At 38.4% G+C, this 25,131-nt stretch overlaps 3 protein-coding genes across 4 annotated transcripts; 1 reads left to right on the forward strand and 2 right to left on the reverse strand.

Moving 5' to 3' along the window:
• Nucleotides 1-2,944: 2,944 nt before the first annotated feature.
• On the reverse strand, nt 2,945-3,898 carry LOC131488859 (olfactory receptor 5AP2). Its single transcript, XM_058690704.1, has one exon. It carries the CDS (start codon nt 3,896-3,898, stop codon nt 2,945-2,947), a length of 954 nt encoding a protein of 317 aa, XP_058546687.1.
• Nucleotides 3,899-9,529: 5,631 nt separating this feature from the next.
• On the forward strand, nt 9,530-18,024 carry LOC131488860 (olfactory receptor 5AR1). Of its 2 annotated transcripts, XM_058690706.1 has the most exons (2): nt 9,530-9,660; nt 17,102-18,024. In XM_058690706.1, the coding sequence occupies exons 1-2, from the start codon at nt 9,633-9,635 to the stop codon at nt 18,022-18,024; spliced, it is 951 nt and encodes a 316-aa protein (XP_058546689.1). In that variant the 5' UTR covers nt 9,530-9,632. The 2 variants fall into 2 exon arrangements, with proteins under 2 accessions (XP_058546689.1, XP_058546690.1); XM_058690707.1 differs by lacking the exon at nt 9,530-9,660 and having other exon boundaries at nt 17,092-18,024.
• Nucleotides 18,025-22,671: 4,647 nt separating this feature from the next.
• On the reverse strand, nt 22,672-23,637 carry LOC131486675 (olfactory receptor 2G3-like). Its single transcript, XM_058686566.1, has one exon. It carries the CDS (start codon nt 23,635-23,637, stop codon nt 22,672-22,674), a length of 966 nt encoding a protein of 321 aa, XP_058542549.1.
• Between the last annotated feature and the right edge of the window lie 1,494 nt (nt 23,638-25,131).

Here is a 25,131-nt window from a genome sequence, read left to right on the forward strand (position 1 = left end):
AGACACGGTTAATTCAAAGAAGAGTAGAAAATGCTGCTTTTGAATCTGAAAGCAGACGGTCCACCTTATTAAGTCTGTCATGATTCTCTTGAGAGTTAGTCTCTGCAAAACACTAAAAATCGAAAGCTTGAAAGGTGCCAATCCAAAATTAAGACACGCATTTGCTCTTCACTGAAGTAAATAAACTACTTTCTCCCCAGTGAACAACTTATACCCTGGAGAGTAACTTAGGCACGTAGAGAAGTACAGAAGCTATTGCATGGTCCTGAGACTCCATGGAACATAACACTAAATTAAACGGTACGAAATGGACCAGATCCAGCCTCCACACTTCAGAATTCCACTTAAAATGGGATCGCTCTTCATTTCTACTAGAATATGGCTCTCTCAGTGCATTAATTAATTAATTAATTAAACAAATATCTACCAGTATCCTTGGTACTGAGAGAGTAGCCAATAAAACCTGTCTTGTTCAATCCTTCATGCAGCTTGCAGTCTGGAGTCGGGGTGTGGACAGTTATCACAGGGTGATCAGAAAAAGTGAAGTCCAAAGACACTTGGTGAACTACCAGGCTTGTTTGATCAATCACTTCTTCTCAAACACCTTCCTCATTGCATGTCTTTTCCTCCTTTCATTTGTACATACTGGTCCACACATATGTGTCTCCTGCTATTCCTTTGGCAAACCGAGGAGAATTTTGCCTCAGGGCCTTTATACTTACTGTAAGTATACCTGAAATGCTTTTCCACAGACATTCAGATGATATTACCTTTATTCAAGCCTTGATCAAATGTTATTTCCACAGACAACTCTTCTCTGACACCACCATTCCCTACTCTAATACCTGGTTTTCTATTCTTCAAAATACCACTCATACCCATGTCAAACACGTGCACATGTACACACACACACACACACACACACACACCTATGCACACATACATGCACATTTGGTATAGAAAATAAAGTCTTCCTCACTGAAATATAAGTTTGGGAAGATTAGAACCTTTAATTTTTCACCTGCTATATCTCCAGTACGTGTTACATGCTAGTTTTTCCATTAATAACTTTTTGACTATTTTATTGAAGTATACATGTGCCCAGATGCAACAAATTATATACATTAAATGTGGGCAGAGTTTTGTATGAATAATTTTTAATGGATTATGGCTCAAGACATAAAGCGTGTGTATTTCCTTATTCTAAGCACAAACTATGGACAAGTAGCAGGAAACACAATTTATACCTTAATGTGGAAAAGGATATTTTAAGCTCAAAGATACATAGGTGTGAAGCTAAGATATAGACCCTCCTAGTAGTACAAAAGTTGTAATCTCCTGAAATACCAAGTAAACATAAGACAGAAGAACAATGTTTAGAGACAGTAATGTGAAGCTCTTATGCGTCCTTGACAAGACTGGGTTCAATGGAGAGGCAGTACAGAAACACAACTGGAACATGCAGTGGGATTCGAGAAGGTAGAGACGAGGGGTACAGGTAGTTATTTTGAAGACATTCATTGTAAAGAGAGCAGAGAAATAAGTTGGTGACTGGATAAGACTTTCAGCCAAAGAAATCATTAACAGGGGTGATACTAGAAGATGCTTATAAACAAATAAGAACATTCCAGCAGAGTGTTTTGAAGTAAAGTTTACGGAAAGCTCCAAATGTGTGCCAGAACTGGGTTTAGGGACAAGCAAGGGATACAATATCCATTTGACAAGTGGGAATAAGAGTATATGTAAAAAGATTAGAGACGGCAAGATGGGGATGATCTTGTCTAAATGTTTTTGTTTTGAGGAAAGAAGTATGACACAAGATCGGCAGCAGAGCATGGCATGCTGAGATGTGTTCTCTAATTGTACTAAGCAGCTTCAAGGGAGGACAGAACAAAGAAACAATTTAGTTTCACTAAGTCGGGATTTAGTCAGATGTGCAGAATGGAGAGAAAGTAGAGCGTGGAATTGAGGGTGATTGAGGATGAGTCGTTATGTGATGGACCATGAATTTCAGCTGGGCACTGAGAGTAGCGATGAATATTGATCAAGGGCAACTCGTCTCAGGTTGGTGAATAAGAAGCAACAGAAGGACAGATATTATAGCATATGAGCCAGAATAAAAGGCAACAGGAAGGAGGATGCCAAGCACGATACAGTTTTGAATATCTTTGAGAGAAACGTTGATTAACACTTGAAAGTGGAAGTTATAGGAGGATGGAACTATTCAGAGTGGACATGGTGAATTATCACATTCTTTGTGGTCTCTAACCAATTTGGGGGGTGGGGAGTGAACTGATCTTACTTGGAGCCTGAGAAGTACTGGTGTGCTCCCTCAAGGTCTCGAAGGGATAGTGAGATGGAGAGAAATAGGGAGTAGACATTTACCTGATTCCAAATCATCGGCCTCCTTTGACATGCCATCTCATGGAAGAAGGCAGTTCCCCCATTGTTCCTACATTGATAGTGCCCTGCCCCACTACCATGAACAAAAGATAGGCAATTTACTTTCAATACACATTTATTGAAACCTATACGAAACTCTGGGAGAAGTGAAGATTAAAAGTTAAAGTACGTTGAATCATTACCCTCAAAATATTCCAGTTAATTCACAAAATCAGGAAAATACTACTCTGTTATTGCAGTTGTACCCATATTATAGATATCAGATCAAGAAAAGCTAAATATTGACATTGGATCGTAAGCCCAAGTCAGCCAAATCTAAGTATTTTGATACTTTACCAAGCACCAACCTCCCCCCACTGTGTTTATTCATCATATAGGCCCATGAATGCACATTTAAAAAACCAGAAGATTTAGAAGTATACCCCCATTTTAAACAATCAACTTTAATATACACAAACACACAGAGCTTAAGCAACCAGACAATAAAATTAATGTGAAAACGTATTTTCTTCTGCATAACAAGATGATATATAACATGGCTTTACAGTATGCGTTTCTGTAAGATCTTCTTTAGGGCCCCTTTCACATCCTTATTTTTCAAACTGTAGATGAGGGGGTTTAACATAGGAATCACTACTGTATAAAAGACAGAGACAATCTTGTCCTGTTCCATTGAATAGCTAGATGTAGGGCGCAAGTACATGAAGAGAATTGTCCCAAAAAATATGGTGACAGCCATGAGGTGGGAGGCACAGGTGGAGAAGGCTTTGTGCCTGCCCTCTAAAGAGGGAATCCTCAAGATGGCAATGAGGATACACAGGTAAGAAATGAGAACAACCATAACACAAGTGATGACATTAAAACTGGAGAAAACCATGATCACAATGCCATTGATGCGAGTGTCAGAGCAAGACAGCTTGAGCAGGGGTGGGGTGTCACAGTAGAAATGGTTGATCCTATTAGAGCCACAAAAGGACAATCTGAAAGTCATTCCTGTGTGTATGGCTGCATTCCCAAAGCCTGCTAGGAAAGACGTAGCTACTAGCAAGAAACAAATTCTCCCAGACATGAGAACTGAGTACAGCAGAGGGTTCCAAATGGCTGCATAGCGATCATATGCCATCATAGCCAACAGAAAGCATTCAGTCCCCAAAAAGGAGCCAAAGAAGTAGAACTGGGCAGCGCATCCATTAAAAGATATGGCTTTGTTCTCAGCCACAAGGTTCACCAGCATCTTAGGAGTGACAGAAGAAGAGTAAGAGGCATCAACAAAAGAGAGGCTGCTGAGAAAGAGGTACATTGGAGTGTGGAGACAAGGATCCATCTTAATTAACACCATCATCCCTAAATTACCCACCATGGTTGCCATATAGATTAACAGAAACAATCCAAAGAGGACACTCTGTAGATCTGAATTGTCTGAGAGTCCTAAGAGGATAAATTCTGTCACTTCTGTTTGATTTCGTCCTTGGACCTTTTTCATATATCTTCTCATTTCAGCTGCAAGAAGATGAAGCATGGCATTTGGTCAGATATAAACATGAAAGAGCCATAAACATCTTTTTATTGACATGTATATACAGAAATTCCAAAAATGTGTTGGGCTTGATGTCAAGTCAAAAGACATCAAAAGACTCTGCTAAGTTCTAGGTGTACTGCCTACTAACTAATGACCTTGAGATGAGTGACTTAATATATACGTTAACCTAGCTCACGTCTAGCATTAACTGTTTATTGGATAATTATACAAACTTAACCTTAAGATGTATCTCTCTTCATTATTTATGACAAATAAATTAATTGATATATTAACACATAGTCTCCGGACACAACTTCTGGAGAAAGATGGCAAAATGAATTCAGACCACTTCTTACTTCTCAGTATTAATGGAATGAATTAAAAACAGTGAAAGCTAGTAAAATTAGTTAAAAGTACCAAATAAAAAGAGTTGAATCTCCTGGGGATGGGAGGAACTTTAAAAATTGATAGCTAAGGGAGAAAAAAGAGGAAATCCCCATGCAACTAGCATGTTTGCAAACCTACTGGAATTTTCCAGTATCAGTCTCTACAGAGGGGAAAAAAAAGTATTTTCTAAGTACTGAGAACTTTGAATAATTCCCTCCAATATTTAGAGAATCAGATTGCAAGAATTAATAGACATCCCAGATGAAAGTAATAGAGCAAGCCACAGCAGTGAGACCCTCTACCTCACATTCAGATTCCCAGGATCACACCAGAACCGGAAAGCAGGAGAAGCAGCAATACATGGAATGTTCCAGCTACAGTGTTGTATTGAGGGAATCATACACTGCCAGATAATTTAACTGGAAATAAGATTCGCTCCTGGAAAAGTGTAAAAAAAGCCAAATACAGGGCAAAAGAAATAAAGAAGGTAAGAAGGAAGGAAAAAGGAAGGGAAGGAGGGAAGGAAGGAAGAAAAAAGGAAGGGAGGAAGGAGGGGAGAAAAAAAGGAGGAAAGAGAAAGAAAGAAAGAAAGAAAGAAAGAAAGAAAGAAAGAAAGAAAGAAAGAAAGGGAGGGAAGGAGGGGAGAAAGAAAGGAGGAAAGAGAAGAAAGAAAGAAAGAAAGAAAGAAAGAAAGAAAGAAAGAAAGAAAGAAAGAAAGAGGAAAGGAAGGAAGGAAGGAAGGAAGGAAGGAAGGAAGGAAGGAAGAAGGAAAGGAAGAAAGGAAAGAAGGAAGGGAGGAAGGAAGGGAGAAAGAAAGGATGAAAGAGAAAGAAAGAAAGAAACAAAGAAAGAAAGAAAGAAAGAAAGAAAGAAAGAAAGAAAGAAAGAAAGAAAGAAAGAAAGAAAGAAAGAGAAGGAGACGGGAAGGAAGGAAGAAAGAAAGAAAGGGAGAAAGGGAAAAGAGAAGGAAAAAGAAAACCCAGCCTGGAGATTCCAAGTAAAAGTTTAGGAAACAAACAGCTCCAGTGGAATTCTTCCCCACTCCCAGTCCAATCCCCTACCCCTTCCATGACCTCAGAGTATTAATAGATAAAACTGTGCTGGGCTGGCTGTAAAATCATAATTCAAAGTGTTAAATCATTTCTCACTCACAGCAGGAAGTTATTTGATACTGTCTAAAATTAAAACATGGGACGAAAGTAACCCAGTATCTCTGCTAACACTGGAGATAATGGATCTCTTGAGCACAGCTAGGGAGAAGAGAGCACAGGAGCTGGTCCCATTCTCACAGACAGTGCGATACTCAGAAGTGCCTATCCATGCTCTGCTCCAGCTAGTTTCCATTGGAATAGGAATAGGGGTTCAATGATAAATCTGGCATTGTCTGTCAGACAGTATTGTAATGGTTTCTAACTGTGATTGTACCCATTATCTTATCCTTGCATCACTACAAATCAGTGAAGATAAGCAGATATTACCCTAAGAGTGTTAATAAGATTATCTTTTGTTGGATGAGGTAATGAACTCAGCTAACTGGTGGTGAATTTGGAGCTTAGAATGACCCTGGGTTGACGCCAAATTACTAGCTGTTTCTCAACACTGCGTTGCCCCCTCCCTATTTCATGGTACAGATGTCTAGCCCTGGTCCTCTTCCTTGAAATAATCTTACTATTTAAACTTCAAAGAATAGCATCTCCAGAAGGAATTAAAAAGGAGGAATGGGGGGCGCCTGGGTGGCTCAGTCGGTTGAGCGTCCGACTTTGTCTCAGGTCGTGATCTCGCAGTCCGTGAGCTCGAACCCGCATCGGGCTCTGTGCTGACAGCTCAGAGCCTGGAGCCTGTTTCAGATTCTGTGTCTTCCTCTCTCTCTGACCCTCCCCCGTTCATGCTCTGTCTCTCTCTGTCTCAAAAATAAATAAACGTTAAAAAAAAATTTTAAAAAAAGGAGGAATGGATCTTTTTCTCTTATCGCAATCAAAAAATTTCCCTGAGAGGATTATTATATCAGAAACAGTAAAAATAAGTAAATAAAATGTTATAGACATTGTGTGTGCATGCACATAGCAGAGACACAAAGAAAGGTAATGACGAGCAAAGTACTAAAATACTAAAATGTGTTGAGCATTCCCTGTGCTTTACAGGCACTGTGTTAAGTATTTTTCCTGAAATATTTTATTTAAACCCTATCAGGAAGGCAGTATTATAATCTTCAGTTTACATGAGAAATGGGAGGTGCAAAAGATCTGTGACTCTCCCAGAGTCACAGATTTAAACCACTGGAGTCTAATTTATACCCAGCTAATGCGACTCTCATTCTCCTAACATTTGAGATCGTTGAGAATGACCTCCTCAATAACAGATGTGAGCATTAATACACAGAGGAATTGATATTGTAATTATCAGAGCTTCAGTAATATGCTAGAATATGTTTAGTTACATATAGAAAAAAAGTCTGTGTATCTCCTGAAGAGAAAATATAATTGCCAAAAATATAGTTGCTAAAAATTGTCTTTCTTAGAATTTACATTCATTAATTTGCTTTATTGATTAGCAAAATACCATTTGGTTTTTTTGTTTTTTTTTTAATTTTTTTTTCAACGTTTTTTATTTATTTTTTTTGGGACAGAGAGAGACAGAGCATGAACGGGGGAGGGGCAGAGAGAGAGGGAGACACAGAATCGGAAACAGGCTCCAGGCTCCGAGCCATCAGCCCAGAGCCTGACGCGGGGCTCGAACTCACCGACCGCGAGATCGTGACCTGGCTGAAGTCGGACGCTCAACCGACTGCGCCACCCAGGCGCCCCAGCAAAATACCATTTGAACAGAGAATTTATTTAACATACCTTCTTAGCTTCTCAGTGCTCCTGGAGATTTGGGTATATGGTTAATTGGAGAAATGTACAAAGTTGTGGATTTTTCTTCAGGTCAGCAAGTTAAGCAGGCAGAACCCTTTGTATCTTTTCCTGACCTTTGTGGACTGCTTGACTTCTATTTGGTCCTTTTACTTGTTTCTAATGATTAAATTCTCCAAAAACAAAACAAAACAAAAACAAAAACAAAAACAAAAAAAGTAACACACATCAAACCTTCTCAGAGAAGACATTCATCAATGTTCCCAGGTTAAGCAGTAGGCACAGTTAGAATAGACTTTAGGCATCATTCATTACAGAGATAAGAAAAAAACCCTTTATAACCTTCCCTGTCAAAAGAGAGTTACTTTGCATTCTTTCCTACTTTCCCTTAGCAATAAGTACTGCAATTTGTTATATCAAGGTAAAATACATTTTAAAATATAAAATATATTGCTGCACTGAAGCTGTAATACTGTTTGCAATTATTTCCAATTGTAGAGTCTCTGAATAAGACTGGAGTAAGCATTCTGAATTATTTTCAATAGGATATATTTCTTGTTCTTCAGTCTCTGGGGACTGCATCCCTTGTGTCGTGTCATCTCATGTTAATCTACTTGTTTTTCCCTCTGAAGCTAAGGAAATCATATGTTCTCTTCACAGTTCTTTCCTTTGCCCTAGGGATACCTAAGCCTAGTGGAGAATGAATTTCCAGTTCTGCATTTCTAACCCCCACTAAACATTCTTCTTCTGTCTCCCCCTACAGATGGTGGTCTGATACCCTTAGGAGCATTGAAAGAATCCACAAAATAGTAGGTTAGCTCTACCTCTGCCTTCTGGAAGGATTTTGTGTACTTACAAGAATTTATGCTACCTGGATCATGGTGAGGGGCTGATTGGAGGAAACACACAGAGGTAACTATGGAGCAGGAAATCTCAAAGAGCTTCAGAATAAGAACAGAACTCATTTCTAATCCTCACTTGACTGTCATTCAAGGAGGTACCAGATGATGCTCTATCTCTCTTCCACCATGATGGGGACCATCAGAAATTAGGCTGCAAAGTGATCTCCATGGAGCACTCAGATTATTCTAACACTGGATTCCAGAATGTGAAGTTGGTGCCATAAAAGATAACCCATTGATAAGGTTGCAATGAACTTTTTATGAAGAACCATGGGACTCTAAAGCCTAGTAAGCAGGCAACAAACATTTATTGATCAACTAACAGAGACCATACTAACCTGTAAAGATGTGACCTCCCCTTTAAAGGAGCTTATGTATTAATATGGATTATGAACCAGCTGGTCATCTCCTGGGTCATAATCAGAAGACAGTAGAGCCAAGCAATAATAGCAACTAATATTAACTGAGTGTGTATTATTTGCCAAGGGTCCTGCTAAACACATGCAATTTTTTTTATTTCTATTAAGCACCTCCATCAGAGATAAGTAAACTGGGGCCTTGAGAAGGGACTTGTCCAAATAGTTAATACACACCAGAACTGGGACTCAAACATGTTTTTTTATTACTCCAGAATGAGCATTGCTAACCATTTTGTGTCATCGCAGCCCAAAAGTAGCAAAGAGTTTGTGAAAAATATCCTTCTGTGATAAATGTAAATAACATATAAACTACAATAGTGATGACTGACTTATTTGATGTCCTCTGGACAAGATCGACTCATCGGGAATAATGCATACAATACTTCTGATGGCTAATTTGATGAGCCAACTTGACGGAGCTAAGGGATGCCCAAAGCTGATAAAACATTATTTCTGGATGTGTCTGTGGGGGGGGTCTTGGGAAGAGATTAGCATGGGAATCAGTAGAGTGAGTAAGGAAGATCACTCTCGCCATTGTGGGTGGGCATCATCTGATCCTTTGAGGGCCTGAACAGAACAAAAAGGCAGAGGAAGAGGGAGTTTGTTCTCTCTGCTTGAGCTGAGACATCCATCTTCTCCTGCTGGAACATCAGCACTCCTGAATCTCAGGCCTTCAAGCTCAGACCAGAACCTTCAGCTTACCCCACACCCCCATACCATTTTCAAGCCTTTGGCCTCAGACTGAATTACGCCACTGGCTTTCCTAGTTCTTCAGCTTACAGACAACAGATCGTGGGACTTCTCAGCCTTCATATCCACATGAGCCTATTCCTACACTAAATCTCCTTTTATCTAGATTTACATATCCATCTCCTATTGGGTCTGCTTCTCTGGGGAACTCTGACCAGCACAGTAGTCTTGGCAGTGTTGTTTGCCAAGAGAAAGAATGCATCAGTTAGTAGGGGAAAAGTGGAAAGCTAGATGTCTAATGTAGTAAATTATATCACCCCTTAATTGAGAATTATTATTTAATATCAGATGCTTGGAATCAAGAAGGTCTCAATGGAGGTGGTGTTTTTCCTCTGGGGACATTATGGGAATTTATGGTTGTCACATGAAGGGGATAGAATCTAGTAGGTAAGGGGCAAAAATGCTAAAAGCCTGCAAAGTGCAAAACAGTCCCTAACAACAAAGAACTCTCCATGTCCCAGGGTATTCAAGTTTATTTCAGGTATAAGATACTCAATACATAAATAAATACATGGCGAAATAAATGCTAAATTATTTATTGTAAATTGCAAATTCTCTTCTTTTTATTTCTCCTCTTTAAATTATGTGTGTAGGTAACTTATTCATGAATGTCATTTCAGAAACATAGAGGGGGCAACATAAGCTACTTGCTATAAAAATATGTCATTGGGGTCTGAGACAATATATATATCCATTGTTCCAGGGGATACCTACATACTACTCACAAGCCACCAAAAGTTTCATCTAAATAGATCTTATATCATCTGGCAAAACCAAGAAGAATTCTCTTGTTAAGCTTTGGAGGCTCATTTCATTTTAACTAAATCTTTATTAGGACAGTGTTAGATGTAGCCGCATTCTACCACACCATACACAAAAACTGCTACTTCTACTCCTACTATCATATTATCAATTAAAAAAAAAACCAGAGAGAGATAAAATTTAGTAAATTAGTAAAAGGTAAAATTAACCTAATAAGCTCATATAAACAAACAAACCTCCAGTTAGAAAGTTTATATGTAAGATAAGATACTCATTTTTTGATTGCTGAACCAAAGATCTAAGCATAAACCAAGTACAAAATCTTCATAGCAGGGTAATGGAAAGGTGCAGAGGTAGACTTGAACAAGTTATGAAGACATACACGCTATTTGATAATAAGACTTAATGGAATAAATGTGGCAATTCTCCCTAAGTTAATTTACTAATGTAATGTAGTCTCAAAAATATCCTCAGATTTTTCCCTAAGTAAGTTGACTATAAAGTTTATGTAGAAAATTTTTTAAAAATTCTATTATAGTCATGACCACCCTGGAAAAAAAAACAAAAGAAAACAAGTGGAGGTGGGACTAGATTTGCTGTTGTGAAATATATAAGGGAGTGTATAATTTAAAAAGGAATTATTGAAGAATGAATTGTATAGAATGGTGAAGAAACGAGGGAATAGAATAGAAAAATACAAATATAGACTCTATGAAATGAAAATTCAATTCACAAAATTGGGAAAAAATAATTTGTTAAAATAAATGTTGGGGCACCTGGGTGGCTCCGTCAGTCGAGTGACAGGGTTCTGATTCCAGCTTAGGTCATGATCTCACAACTGTGAGATCTAACCCCACATCAGCCTCCACGCTGATCATGGGGTCTGCTTGGGATTCTCTCTATGTCTCTCTCTCTCTCTCCCTCTGGCCCCCTTCCCTGCTTGTGCTCTTTCACTTTCAAAATAAATAAATAAACATTTCAAAAATAAAATAAAATAAAACAAAATCAAATGAAGCAAAAGAAAAGAAAAGAAAAGAAATGTTATTGAGACAACTGGATATGCCCAAGGATATTGATTGCTGCATCTTTTTTCTTCTAATAGTAAAAGATCAGAACCAATGCAAATGTCCTTCAACAGGATACTTTAAATAAGCAACGTTACATCCATATAATGGATTATTATGCAGTTGGAGAAATGAAAGAATATTTATTTCAAATCAAGGTTTGACTTATCAACAAATCTTATAAAAAAGTGAACATGTCAATGTTATTAGGAATTAAATTTTAATCATAAAATGAGATTTAAGAATACAGGTACAAAGCTGGATAAAACAACAATAACAATAACAACAACAAAACAACAAAAACAAACCACACACACACATACACACACACACACACACACACACACACACACACACAAAAACAACATCCACTATCTCCTGACTATAAGAGCTCACTTCAGGTTTAAGGACATATATGGGCTGAAAGTCAAAAAATGGAAAAAGATATTACAAAGGGTTTTTTTAATTCTTTTAAAAATTTTATTCTTGAATCTCTTCTTTTAGGATGAAACTTTATCTCAAGTCAAATAGCATTTCCAAATAAAAAGCAGATTTTTTGAAAATATCAGGTAGGCAGTGAGAATCTTCTAACTGTTCATTTTCTTTTCTTTATATAAATGGGAAACTGAAACAATTTGTGTGTGAATTCTTATATGCATCTTATGTACTTGTATGCCACCCTTGTGCCAGACTGGCTTCATGTCCAGTTTAAAGATGGCCCATCCATATCACATGGAAGCTATCATCCTCTGTGAAAAGACTTTTAGGCATCAACAAACAGACCCAAGTTAGCATCAAAATCATACCCAGTAGGCAGCTTTGGGCTGGAAAAATAGTGCATGCATTTCTGCTTGAATCAGTCACCACACTGGAGCGGCAGAAAAGAAGTCCCTTGTGTTTCCTTCTTTTTATCATTACGATGGAGAAGGAGTGAAATTCCTTAGGGGTGACGTTCATCAGACCTTCCAGTCTCCTGTGACTGCAGAAATCATGTCAGCTCTTTTCCTCTGAGGATAGTATGTGACTCTGAAACCTGATAAAACCTCCTGCACACAGGAGCAAAGGTGGCTGAGCTAGGAGTTCAGGGACCGCTGCCAGTGTGAGTCACCACCTTTGGATTCTTTTCAGAATATTTGCTCATCGTACCCATCAAATGAAGAGGAGACATTATCCCCAACTGGTAGAAAACAAATCAGGGCACAGGTCAGTACGGGGACAGATGGCGAAAGACATGACCATTAGGGATGCGGCATGACCCTGCCCGTGCTCCTCTGAGCATGGCTTTACTTGGCATTGGGGCCATGCCATTTTAAATGTTCAAAAGTAGACATAAACTGTGGGTTTGGCTTTTAGATACTTCACAATAAGTACGCACTCAGAAAATACTAGAGTAGAAAAGTCAGGTAGAGTTTGGATTCTTCACCCTATTCCTTTCACAGATAAGGAAGCTGCATCTAATGCAACAATTCATCAAGTTTGAACACCTAATTAGCGGAAAAAACAGGATAACAACCAGGACCCCAGACTCTTATTCTAGAATTCTTTTCATTTGAACATGCAAAAGGAGATGATACATAGAAATCTAAAATATATTTGACCTGTATTAGCTTGCATAAGACAATACTTTTGCTGGTCTTTTTTGTTAATAGAGTTTAACTATGGAATATTCTTATTTATTCAATATTCCACCATTTCTTCAAGGGTCAGATCAGTTGAAGTTTAGCTACATGAGACTACGTGAGACTATATATATACCAGGCTATATATATAGTCTCACGTAGTCTCATGAGAGTATACATATATACGTGTGTGTGTGTGTGTGTGTGTGTGTGTGTGTGTGTATAATGGTTTTCTTTGATCTTTACTCTGATTTTGAATTTTATAGCCTCATCTGTCTCTGCTTGGTTTAGCACTTAAGGAAGTGCTGTGGAAAAATCACTCCTTCACTAGAAGTTAAAGCACTCCATGGTACATCACCTGTATGGATAAGGATTGGAACTCTTTTTCTGGGGGTTGTGAGCACAAAACTATCTACTGAATTAAATCCTCTTACACAATTAACTTAATTAACACTGACATAATTGCCAAATGCATTAAGCGTGTAGCATATGACAGATACTGATCTTAGCACTAGATAGGTGATAGATAGGTAAGTAGGTAGATAGGTAGGTAGATGGATGATAGATGATAGATAGATAGATAGATGATATAGATAGATGATAGAGAGAGAGAGAGAGATGATAGATGATGGATAGATAATAGAATATACATACACTCTAACTGATGTGTTTTTCTTGCAGAAAGTTAGCATTAATAAGATATTAATATAGCATTAATCTCATCAAACAATGAAAAAGTGAGACTCTAAAAAAGATAAGTAATGTGCTAGAAATTAAAAAAAAAAATGCATGGGGCGCCTGGGTGGCGCAGTCGGTTAAGCGTCCGACTTCAGCCAGGTCACGATCTCGCGGTCCGTGAGTTCGAGCCCCGCATCAGGCTCTGGGCTGATGGCTCGGAGCCTGGAGCCTGTTTCCGATTCTGTGTCTCCCTCTCTCTCTGCCCCTCCCCCGTTCATGCTCTGTCTCTCTCTGTCCCAAAAATAAATAAAAAATGTTGAAAAAAAAAATTATAAAAAAAAAAAAAAAATGCAGGTAGCAAAGCCTGGACTTGTCTGTCCACTATAAGCAAGAACAGGCAGAGCACTTGATGATTGGTGAAACCCCTTCCCATACACTTCTCTTTTAACTGGAACCTTGACTCCGTAAGGGAGCAAAGAATGATTTTCTAATCCCATTCTTCAAGTGAGTGAAACGAATTGGTCTCCACATGCCCAGCTGAAGACCAGCCAGCCCTGCCCTACGTGCTGTGTTCTGAGCGGGCATCCCTCACCCCTGTAACTCCTGGTAACATCCTGCACTTTCAAGCTTGATTTGCGTCTGTTTCCTCTATAAAATTATGAGGTTAGACTGAATGAGTCATCCCAGTATCAATAATAGGAATATTTTCCCTTTTGCCAAAGTAAAAGACTACACTGAGAAATGGGAGGACTCAGAGACCTCTTATATTCTTTTCCTGATGGGTTATTTTCACCTTCCAGTGTGAAGCAGAGAGGGAAAAAAATGAACATGTCAGTGTGTATGAAATTGGCAGTCCTAGACTCAGTTGCCAGTTCTGCACCTAACTCACTGTGTGACTGCAGGTCCCATTTGCCTGTTTTTGCTTCCTCATTAACAGAACCTGAAAAGTGACATACACATCCACAGGTACCGAGAATGAGTGTAATTGAGGTAAGGACAAGTACTTTTTTTTTTTAACAGCTTCATTGAGCAATAGCTGGCATACAATGAATTGAATATATTTAAAGCCGAAATTGTAATGTTTTAGTATATGTATATAAGCCATGAAACATCATCATAATCAACATAGTCAACTAATCTGTCACCCCAAAACGTTTCCTTATGCCCCTTGGTAATCCTTCCCTCCTGTCTCTCCCCACGCACACCTGTACCCAGGCAACCATTGATCGGCTGTCATTCTCGATTAGCTGGCAGTCTCTAGACTTTTAGAAGTGGAATCATATAAGGTATATTCTTTCATCAAGTATGTTCTCTCATCCTAGTTCTTTTGAGATTCATCCATCATGTTTAATGTATCAATAGTTTGTTTCTTTAATTGTTGAGTAGTATTCTGTTATGAACATACTAAAATGTGCTTATCCTTATTTCTTCTTACTTATGGATGGGGCTTTGGGTTGCTCCCACGTGTTTTTTGGTTTTGTTTTGTTTTGTTTTGCAGGGGGAGGATGGCTGGATCATACAATAGATATGTGTATATTTAATTTTGTACTGCCATAGTGTTTTCCAAAGTGGTTGTACTATTTTTTGTTGTTGTTGTTCTATTTTACCTTCCTACTAACAGTAATGAAATTTCCAGTTCCTCTACTTTCTTGTTTACACTTCATATGGTTCATCTTCTTAAATTATAACCATTCTAATAGAGGTGTAGAAATATCTTATTGTGATTTTAATTTGTATATCCTTAATACAAGTGATTTGAGCATGTTCCATGCATTTATTTGCCCACCATGTATCTTGCTTGGTGAAGTGTCTATTCAAGTGTTTGGCCCATTACTTTTGGGTTGTTTGTTTTCTCATTAGTGAATTTTAAGTTTCCTTTTATATTATGGTAACAAGTTCATTTTTAAGTTTATTTATTTATTTTGAGAGAAAGAGAGAGAGCACATGCATGAGTTGGGGGGGGGGGGTGCAGAGAGAGAGAGAGAGAGAAAGAGAGAGAGAGAATCTCAAGCAGGTTCCGGGCTGTCAACATAGAGTCCAACGTGGGGCTCCATCTCAGGAACCATAAGATGCTGACCTGAGCCAAAATCAAGATTTGGGTGCTTAACTGACTGAGCCACCCAGGTGCCTTCTTAGGAAAAAGAAATTCTTTGTGAAAATATATTTTTCAAATAATTTCTCCAAGATTTATCTTTTCATTTTGTTTCCTAATTGGCTTAATGTATGAAACAATGCACACATTCAACAACATATTAAGAATGAATCAAAAAGTAATTTATAAACTATACACTTTTAGGAAAATATATGGTATTGATTATTCATTATTAGACCCCTTCTTTATTGTGACTGATTATATTCTATGCAGAAACTGAAAGGTGGAGGCACTACTTCCGACCACCGTAGGATTTAAGATAACCTGTTCTGAATTTCCATGTTCCAAAGAAAGACATTATACTATTCTGCTCTTGCCTTTCTTAAGCAGTAAACCAACTAAAGGAGATACACTCTGACTTCTCTCTCACATTTAGTAGAGAATCCTACTCATTTCTAAATTACCTCATGTTTTGGCTTGATTTGGTTTGGATTGGTATGGTTTTGCTCACTTCCTTCTCAGAATTCTTCAATGGGCCAGATATAAATCCAACTACATACATACACAAAAAGTTCATACATGCAGCTTTCTGACCACAGAGTTGGATAATGTTTTCTCCATTCCCCCTTAGTGAAGGATCCTTGAATCTTAACTCTGAACTGAGCTATGCAACAACCCGTTCATTAGTCAATAGAATTGTCCAAAGACACAGCTGTGTTTTCATCATGATTACTCCCATGCCAAATCTCTGGATGCTTCTAAATATTAGGGAGACTAAAGGGCTAATTCTGTGTCTGTGCATGGTATGCAAGACAGGAAAAATAAATGCAGGTGCAAAAATAAAGAGATGTAACTTCATTATATCACATTATATCACATGTTCACAATAAAGTGAAGTGAACCCCAGAGTCAGACAGACCCAGCTCTGCTACTTATTGGCTGCTGACTTTGCTGAAGTTCCTTAATATACAGCCTTATTCTTTTCAGGTATAAGATAGAGATGACAGAGGTACCTACTTCACAGAGCTGTTGTGAGAATGAAATTTTGTAATGTGTGGAAACACTCAACGTTCTGGCATATAGTTAACACTCAGTAACTCCTGGCTTTTTAAAAAATATTATCCACTGCTTTTTTTTAATATTGCTAACCTTCTGCTCCAAGTATTTTACTCTCTCTCTCTTTCTGTGTGTGTGTGTGTGTGTGTGTCTGTGTGTCTGTGTGTCTGTGTGTGTGATATGTTATACTTTGAGATCCCTCAGTTGTTCAGTTTCTTTTTGTGCCTATTTGTAATGAGTGTTAATGTTTATTCATTATCTGTGTCCATATTTGCTTTGTTTTAGGAAGAAGGAAGGGACATTCAAGACTTTTCTTCTTTACTAATTAATAACGCAGATAACTGAACAGATTAGGTCAAACATTTGGTAGCATGTGATAAATAACCTCAGAACACCAAGGTCTTTGGAGAAGCAGAATTTTCCATCTTCTATTTTCACTATTTTCTATGGATAAGAGAGCCACTTATCCATCACTTTCATTAAAGTCATTTGAGTTACCCTATGGGTCATAGAACCTGATTACTGGGAAGATTTCTAAAAAACACTTCAAACAGTAAAGCAAATCCAGGCAAACATAAAATATAAAAGATGGATAAAGAAAACCACTCAATGGTGACCGAGTTTATCTTTATGGGCATCACTCAAGACCCTCAGCTGCAGACCATCTTTTTTGTGGTCTTCCTCTTGATCTACCTGGTCAATGTCATGGGGAACATTGGTATGATTATCTTGATCATAACGGACACTCAGCTTCACACCCCCATGTACTTTTTCCTGTGTAACCTCTCTTTCGTTGACCTGGGATACTCTTCAGCCATTGCCCCCAGGATGCTGGCTGACTTCTTAACAAAGCACAAAGTTATCTCCTTCTCCAGCTGTGCCACCCAGTTTGCTTTCTTCGTAGGTTTTGTGGATGCCGAGTGCTATGTCCTGGCCGCCATGGCCTACGACCGTTTCGTGGCCATCTGTCGACCCCTCCACTATAGCACTCTCATGTCCAAGAGAGTTTGTGTGGCTCTCATGCTGGGCTCTTACCTGGCTGGCTTGGTGAGTTTAGTAGCCCACACTTCCCTCACCTTCAGTTTGAGTTACTGTGGTTCCAATATTATCAACCACTTCTTCTGTGAAATCCCACCTCTCTTAGCCCTCTCTTGCTCAGACACTTACATCAGCGAGATCTTGCTCTTTAGTCTGTGTGGCTTCATTGAATTCAGCACCGTCCTCATCATCTTCATCTCTTATGCCTTCATCCTCGTAGCAATCATCAGAATGCACTCAGCTGAAGGCCGCCATAAGGCTTTCTCCACCTGTGGGTCTCACCTCACTGGCGTCACCCTTTTTTATGGCACGGTCATGTTTATGTACCTGAGGCCAACATCCAGCTACTCCCTGGACCAAGACAAGTGGGCCTCTGTGTTCTACACTATTATCATCCCCATGCTGAATCCCTTGATCTACAGTTTACGGAACAAGGACGTGAAAGCTGCTTTCAAAAAACTAACTGGAAGAAAACCTCAGTAGTGACAAAACATGGAAAGTTGTTATTACCCCAGGTAAATGGCAGTAGTAAAAGGGTGGCGACGGTAGATAGAAAATGCAAATGCCATTCCAACAGACTCCACTCAAGCTTTCATCCACTCGCTGCATCAGTCTTAAATTCTGTAGGGTTATCTGTAAACTTTAACACTCTGATATGAAGGAAATATAAATTAATATTTTTTAAAAGCGTGCTGAGCAAGATGTCTTTGTTTTTTTATTTAAAATCGTCTCACATGTTGCTTGGAAAGGGAGACGAAACTTGAAAGGGGAAATAAAGAGCCAACTGCACCAAAGCGTATTTTTTTCAAGGTCATGAGGAATGACAGGTCCAAATGTTGCAAGCTTCTCTACTCTGAAGACAAGTCAGACAAAATGTAGTTAAATATATAGGGAATGGGACTGGTATAAGGGATGACTTAACTCAGCCCGGGATCCATCCCTTCATATATTCAGCAAAAACTTGTAAGTGCTAGATGTATGCCAGACTCTGGAGGACACAAATATAAGACAGGCATCTGCCAATGAGGAGTGCATCATACATCCAGTTACTATATTATCTCTCTGAAACTGCCGCCACCAATAACCAAATCAAGAGCTATGCAAAGCCCGAGAATAAGAGCTGTAGACCTAGGCTCTGCTGCTAACAGGGTATGTGAGTTTTGACAAGACCCCTCTCTTCAGTGTCCTCAGTTTGAAAACAATTTCCCCCCTTGTATACTTTCACTAAAACCAGTCCAATGCTTCCAAGGCCAGTAACCCACCTAGAAAACACTGTTTTATGTCACAAATCAATCATCACTTCTGTAGGTTTTTCCTGGACTCACTTTTTCCTCATCTGCAAAATGGTGCCAATTATGTATCGGGTTGCAGTGAGAATTAAGAAGGATAGTGTTATGGGTGATGGGCATTAGGAGGGCACTTGTTGGGATGAGCACTGGCTGTTATACGTAAGAGCTGAATCACTAAATTCTTCCCAGAAATCATTATTACACTATATGTTAACCGACTTAGATTTAAATTTAAAAATATTTCAAAAAACAAACGAACGAACAAAAGGATAGTGTTCCTGTGGCCAGTTGTCCCTCTGGCACAAGGCAGTTTTGTTTTTATCTTGGAGTCAGTATCAATACGGTTACTTCTCACTCTTAAAAATGCCCTTGTTCAGATATTAAAATATAAGAAAAATCTAAGTAGGGTATTTAAGCACTTTGGGGCTTAATAAATGATAGCTTTCCTCCGTGTTAGTGTGGTACTGTGTACGTAGTCCTTTAACATAAAGGCTTCCTAGGGAACCTGTGAAACTTTAAGGTAGTCTCATTTTTTGTCCTCAAACACTGGAATGTAATAAGTAAGTAACACATGCTCATTGAACAAATGAATGACCACGCCCTCCCGGACTAGAGAACTGCCAAAACTGAGCCCCAACTCTGGGTCTCAGGAAACCTACTGAAACTATCTATAAGATCTTGAAATTCACAGGACAACTTTACTGACCCCATATTTTAAGATGATGAAACTGGAGTAATAAACGTTTAAATGGCGTGCCGATGTGCTCCTGGCGTGGAAGCCGTGGCTGAGATTGGAATTTTTTGTTTTGTTTTTTTTTTATTCTTAGTCCAGGGTTTTATAAAATAGAGAAGTGTACAGCCCTGTAGAAAGTGACAGGCATAATTAGAACCGGAGAACCGGTATAAAGATCTGGTTTTTGGTTACATGCAGTCTGATGAGTTGGTGAGATTGATTAGTTGGGATTTAGACAAGATCGTGTTATGAGGCATTTGTTGAAAGACTCACATTCGCCTACGACCCCAGTGAGCTGAATCTTCACGAGGTCAGATGGGCCGGAGGAGTCGCTGTATCACGAATAAGCAAGGGAAAGAGGCGAAATAGGAAACGGTGTCAAAGAAATAGTTTAGCTTTCGGATGACACTGAGAGAATGGTATTAAGGAGGAAAAATCAGTTTCACTGTGACTTTCTTCCCTTCCAGTGTTTCCCTTCCAGACCTTTACCAGCCAGAACACTAAATTAATGTTTTTCACTTTAAGAGAAAAGATACTCATTAAGAAAGCTGGTAACATGACGTAGGACAACAGGGTTTATTCTATCCTCTGCTTTACCATGATGACCTTAAGTCTTTCAACATTACATTATTATCCTTAAAACAAATCAACCAAATCCAAAAAATGCAAATATAATGTCATCGCAGTAGAGATTCTGATAGGTTTATTATACATAAATTTGATGATAAATTTAGAATACATCTATTCCAGAGAGAAAGAGGTAGCTAGCTATAAGACGTGATTGATCGATACTTAAAGATGATCCAATCCCACAACAATCTCTTTTGGTAAATGAAGGAAATGAGGCTCACAGCCATGGAATAGCTTGTTCCTATTAATGTAGCTAAATTAAAACTGTGCGATTGTAATTTCATTATTCTCGTTCCAAGTGTAGTCCCTTATAATACACAATAATACCTTAAGCACTAATTAATCAAGTACTGAGAGACTGTAGCTCATGATAACAGTACATTCTCTGATTATTTTGTTTACTCTAGGCTTTAATTTTATTTACATATGAACAAAGTGCTAGTTAGTATTTTTCTTAGCTATGCTGTCATCATGTTACCATCATGCCAAACAAATGTAGGGAGGAAGTAATTCAATGGGACATTTGATGTTGTGAAGGACCAATAATTGGGTTCATCATTATTTGTGTTACTCTTTTTTTTTAATTTTTTAAATGTTTATTTATTTTTGAGAGAGAGCCAGCACAAGCAGGGGAGGGGCAGAGAGAGATGAGACAGAATCAGAAGCAGGATCCAGACTCTGAGCTGTCAGCACAGAGCCCCACACGGGACTCGAACTCTTGAGCCTTGAGATCATGACCTGAGCCCAAGTCAGGAGCCATCCAGGCACCCCTATTTGTGTTAATCTTAAAATAAATTGTTGTTTGTTCTAGCAATGAGGTAACCTATTGTACATAGAATTATCAGTTAAATGTCTTTAAGGATTACATTTTCCTTTTCTGTCAAAAGAAGCAAACATAGGAAAGGAAGAAAGTTGGCTTGAAAAGGTCTGGATGGGAACTAAGATAGGCATGGGCTGTGTGAACTGTTTACCACCCTTTGTCCACCCAACTCCAAGCTACTGATCAAAACAAACTAATCAGAACACATTGATTAGATCTAAACAATTGGTCTAAATAAAACAATTTTAGGAAAACTACACAAAAATACTCACTTCCATTTGTTTACATGTTTCAGCTATGTGTTCCTTTGTGAGAATGGTTTTGCAAATGTTTTCTGCGTTTTTAACTTTGCCACTCATTTATGGAGCCGAAGAGTAAAATGGATGGGTAATTTTTGTGAAGCAAAAAATAAGCTTTCCATTTGATGTACCTTTGGGCATTTCGCGTTCCTTTATCAAAACGAATTTAATATTGTTTCTAACTCATAAATAGCCAACCAAGTATGTTGTTATATTTCTTATTTGGTAATATTTGAGAGAATTTCAAATTTTACTTTTGTTCAGAAGAAAGTTGATTAGAAGTAGATGTTTCTAATCCTTATTCATGTCTCAAGCAAACATATAAAGTTATATATATTAAGGCACATATAACACAAAAAAAGCACCCTGCTTGTAATGAATTTGACTAGTTGGTTACTGATTTTGCCTTTTACTTTTTGAATCAATGTTAAACCAGTCCATCAAGAATGCTTCATTTACTGATTTTATATGACCTTCATATTTAGGTAAACGAAATAGTTGCATTTTAGTTGTTGAATATCTGAGAGTGGAATTACACTTTTATTTTCTCCTAAATTGTAAAACAAATAAATGAGGAAATTTTTGAAATAGAGTAGCTAATTTAACGGCATGTTAATCAAAGGCCATATATACGGGCATTAAGCATAATAATGCTAAATTATATTCTATTCTCTGAATTCAAAGAATAATTATTTTAAAAAACAATTCTTTTTAGAGCTTCAAAATACAGGAAACATTTATTTCCACAAATGTGTGTGTGTGTGTGTGTGTGTGTCACATTTTACTAAGAATAAATCATTACTCCTTACTAGTCATCTCAGCCCTGCATGGTCTGGCTGCCTCATGAACTTTAAATGAAGCAATATTTTGATATATTTGTTACAAAGCAAGCTTGTATGTATGTAAAGGGGTCAAAATTGGTCTAAACCAAAAAGTAGATGCATAGTCTTATTTCCTTGTTCACTACCAAATTAACACAGATGTGAAATGTTATGTCCAAAATCCCTTATCTGAATTTCTCCACCTGAGTTAAAAATTCAGGATGTTTCTCTATATGAAGATGCTTTAGGTCCTCCAGCAGTAATAAGATGTTTCATCTTACTGTTATAATGGCAAGCAATTAATTTCAGATAGTCTATGATTTGAGAGAACTAAAATTTCATAGTGAGTAAGCAAATAGTCACCCAATGAAAGAAGTTATTTTGGCACAATAAAGCTGCAATTTGCCCTTGGAGAATATGTGTTCCTGCTGAGTTTGCAGCTGGCTTTATGTGTTCTTTATGAATGGCAGGACAAACATTGACGGTTCAAGGTCTTATTTATTGTCTTACTTCATATCCAGAAGTCAGCCATCTTAGATTAACAGTTAACTTTATGTCCCATTAAGACCCCTCCTGTCTTCTGTTTTGCAATAGCTCTCCTTAAAGCTCCTTTCACATCTTGGTTCCTTAGGCTATAGATCAAGGGGTTGAGCATAGGTGTGATCACAGTGTAGAACACTGCAATGATCTTGCCCCCAGCCCTGGAGGACTTCGACTGGGGTCTCACGTACATGAAGGTGGCAGTTCCATAGAACAAGGCCACCACTGTCAGATGGGAGGCACAGGTGGACAGTGCCTTGTGCCTTCCAGAGGCTGACCGTATCCTGAGGACTGATAGAAGGATTTGGGCATAGGAAACAACAATCAGGAGAAAAGGAATGAAGACGATGATGATACTGAAGATGAAAACAACCAGCTCAGTAAATGAGGTGTCAGTGCAAGCCAACCTCAGGACAGAAGGGACCTCACAGAAAAAGTGATTCAGGACATTGGGCCCACAGTAGGGCAAACTCAAGGTGAGGACATTGATAACCATGGAGCTCAGGAAGCTACTGGACCAAGAAATGGCTGCCAATTGGACACAGATACTTTGGTTCATAATGACAGTATAATGAAGAGGGTGACAAATGGCTACATATCTGTCATAAGCCATGACCCCAAGGAGAACACATTCAATCATTCCAAAGGAGAGGGAGAAGTACATCTGAGTAGCACAGCTAGAGAATGGGATGGTCTTTTTCCCCACCATGTTGGACAGCATTTGTGGGACATTGGTGGATATATAGCAGATATCTAGAAAGGATAAATTAGTGAGGAAGAAGTACATGGGGGTTTGGAGACGAGGTTCTATCTGAATAACAGTGATAATTATAATATTCCCCACTACTGTTAACAAATAGAAAAACAAGAACATAATAAAAAGAATGAGCTGCATCTTTGGCTGAGATGAGAGGCCCAGGAACACAAATTCAGTCACAGTGAAGTTTGTTTTTATCATATCCATTATTCAAACCACCCCCTTTTTACAGAAGCATCCGCTTGAAGACAAACATCAAATGTCCTATATCTCAGTGTTGGAAATTTAAGACATAAATAGGAAAGCAAAGAAAAGTCTTGATCCGGAATCATGCCTGGAGTATCTGAGTTGTACTACAAATGGAAAGCTTTTCTTCTACTTTTGGAGGCCATAGTCTCTTGATGAGGTTAAGATTTCCAAACTCAACGACTCTTTTTAAGTTAAGCAGATATACTTGAATCTTCTCCAAGAATATGCTCTTTGGTTGGTTTATAATCTGTTCAAAACCTACTCATTCTTCAAAGCCTTCCCCATGCCCTACGTTTTTAAGAAGGTCTAATTATGTCCTTGCTGCACACCCAACAATAGAGCAGCATGACGTAGAACTTAAGTAAAAATCAAGGAAGGGCATAGCTTCCTGTGCTAACCTAAAAGTAATGGCAGGAACAGATTGGCAGATACATTCTTCTGTATCACTCTGAGACATCCTTCTCCTGCTTAGACACCCGGACACCTGAAGAACGAAGACTGCACACACCAACAAAACCAGTCATGGATCACACAAGTGGGCAATTCTACCAGCCTCACCACCTCCGTATTGTGGGGTCTTGGATAGTTTCATTAGATAAAAAAAATGGGAGAAGTGATTTTTTGCAGATTAAATCAAATGATGTGTATAAAGAATTTAAGACAATATCTACATGCGAGAGCCAATCCACAAATAACATCCAGTATTAATTGTTCTGCTAATGTACAGTGATGCTACATTTATCTAGAATTCACTTCTGTAATAAAAACTGTTTCAGAGAAGTCAAATGAATGAAAAAGATCCAGGCAAGTTAAAGTTACCAGGTCTACTCATTGAGAGCTCCTCATCTCCCACCCTGTGCCTACTTACTCTACATTTATTTATGCACTAAGTTAGCGTGTTTGGCTAACTGACTTGCAGCCATGAGCAGATCAAAAGCAGTGACTTAAGGCAGATACATAGGGTAAGGAAGTGTCCCAGAGACAGGCGCAGTTACAGCAGCCAGAAGAACCGCCAATCATTCATTCACTCATTTGTTCATTCATTTTTGTCTTTCTTTCTTTTTTTTTTGTTCTTTTTTTTTTTTCAAAAATGCCTTTATAATAATCTAGTATGTACCAGATGCTGGACATACACTGGTAAACCCAATAGACATTGTCGACAGTCTCAGAGCTCAGAGCTGAGTGGCAAGTTGTGATGAAGAAAACAGCCCCATCCCCGAGAGCATGGGGAATCTTACCAGGAAGACCTTTAAGAACCAAGTAGTTGTGGGTCATGAAAAAGACCACTTTATGCAATACATCCTTTCTCAAATAGTATCGAGTCACATGTAATGTCTTTTAAAGGGCTTTCTTATATTTTGATTTGAATCAGGGCTTTTCAAATCAAATAATTCAGTGAACTGATACACTAAATCATCTAAAATCTGAAGTCTAGGGATACAGGAGGGGCGG

Source organism: Neofelis nebulosa, chromosome 10, assembly GCF_028018385.1.
Source record: "Neofelis nebulosa isolate mNeoNeb1 chromosome 10, mNeoNeb1.pri, whole genome shotgun sequence".
NCBI classification, from domain to species: domain Eukaryota; kingdom Metazoa; phylum Chordata; class Mammalia; order Carnivora; family Felidae; genus Neofelis; species Neofelis nebulosa.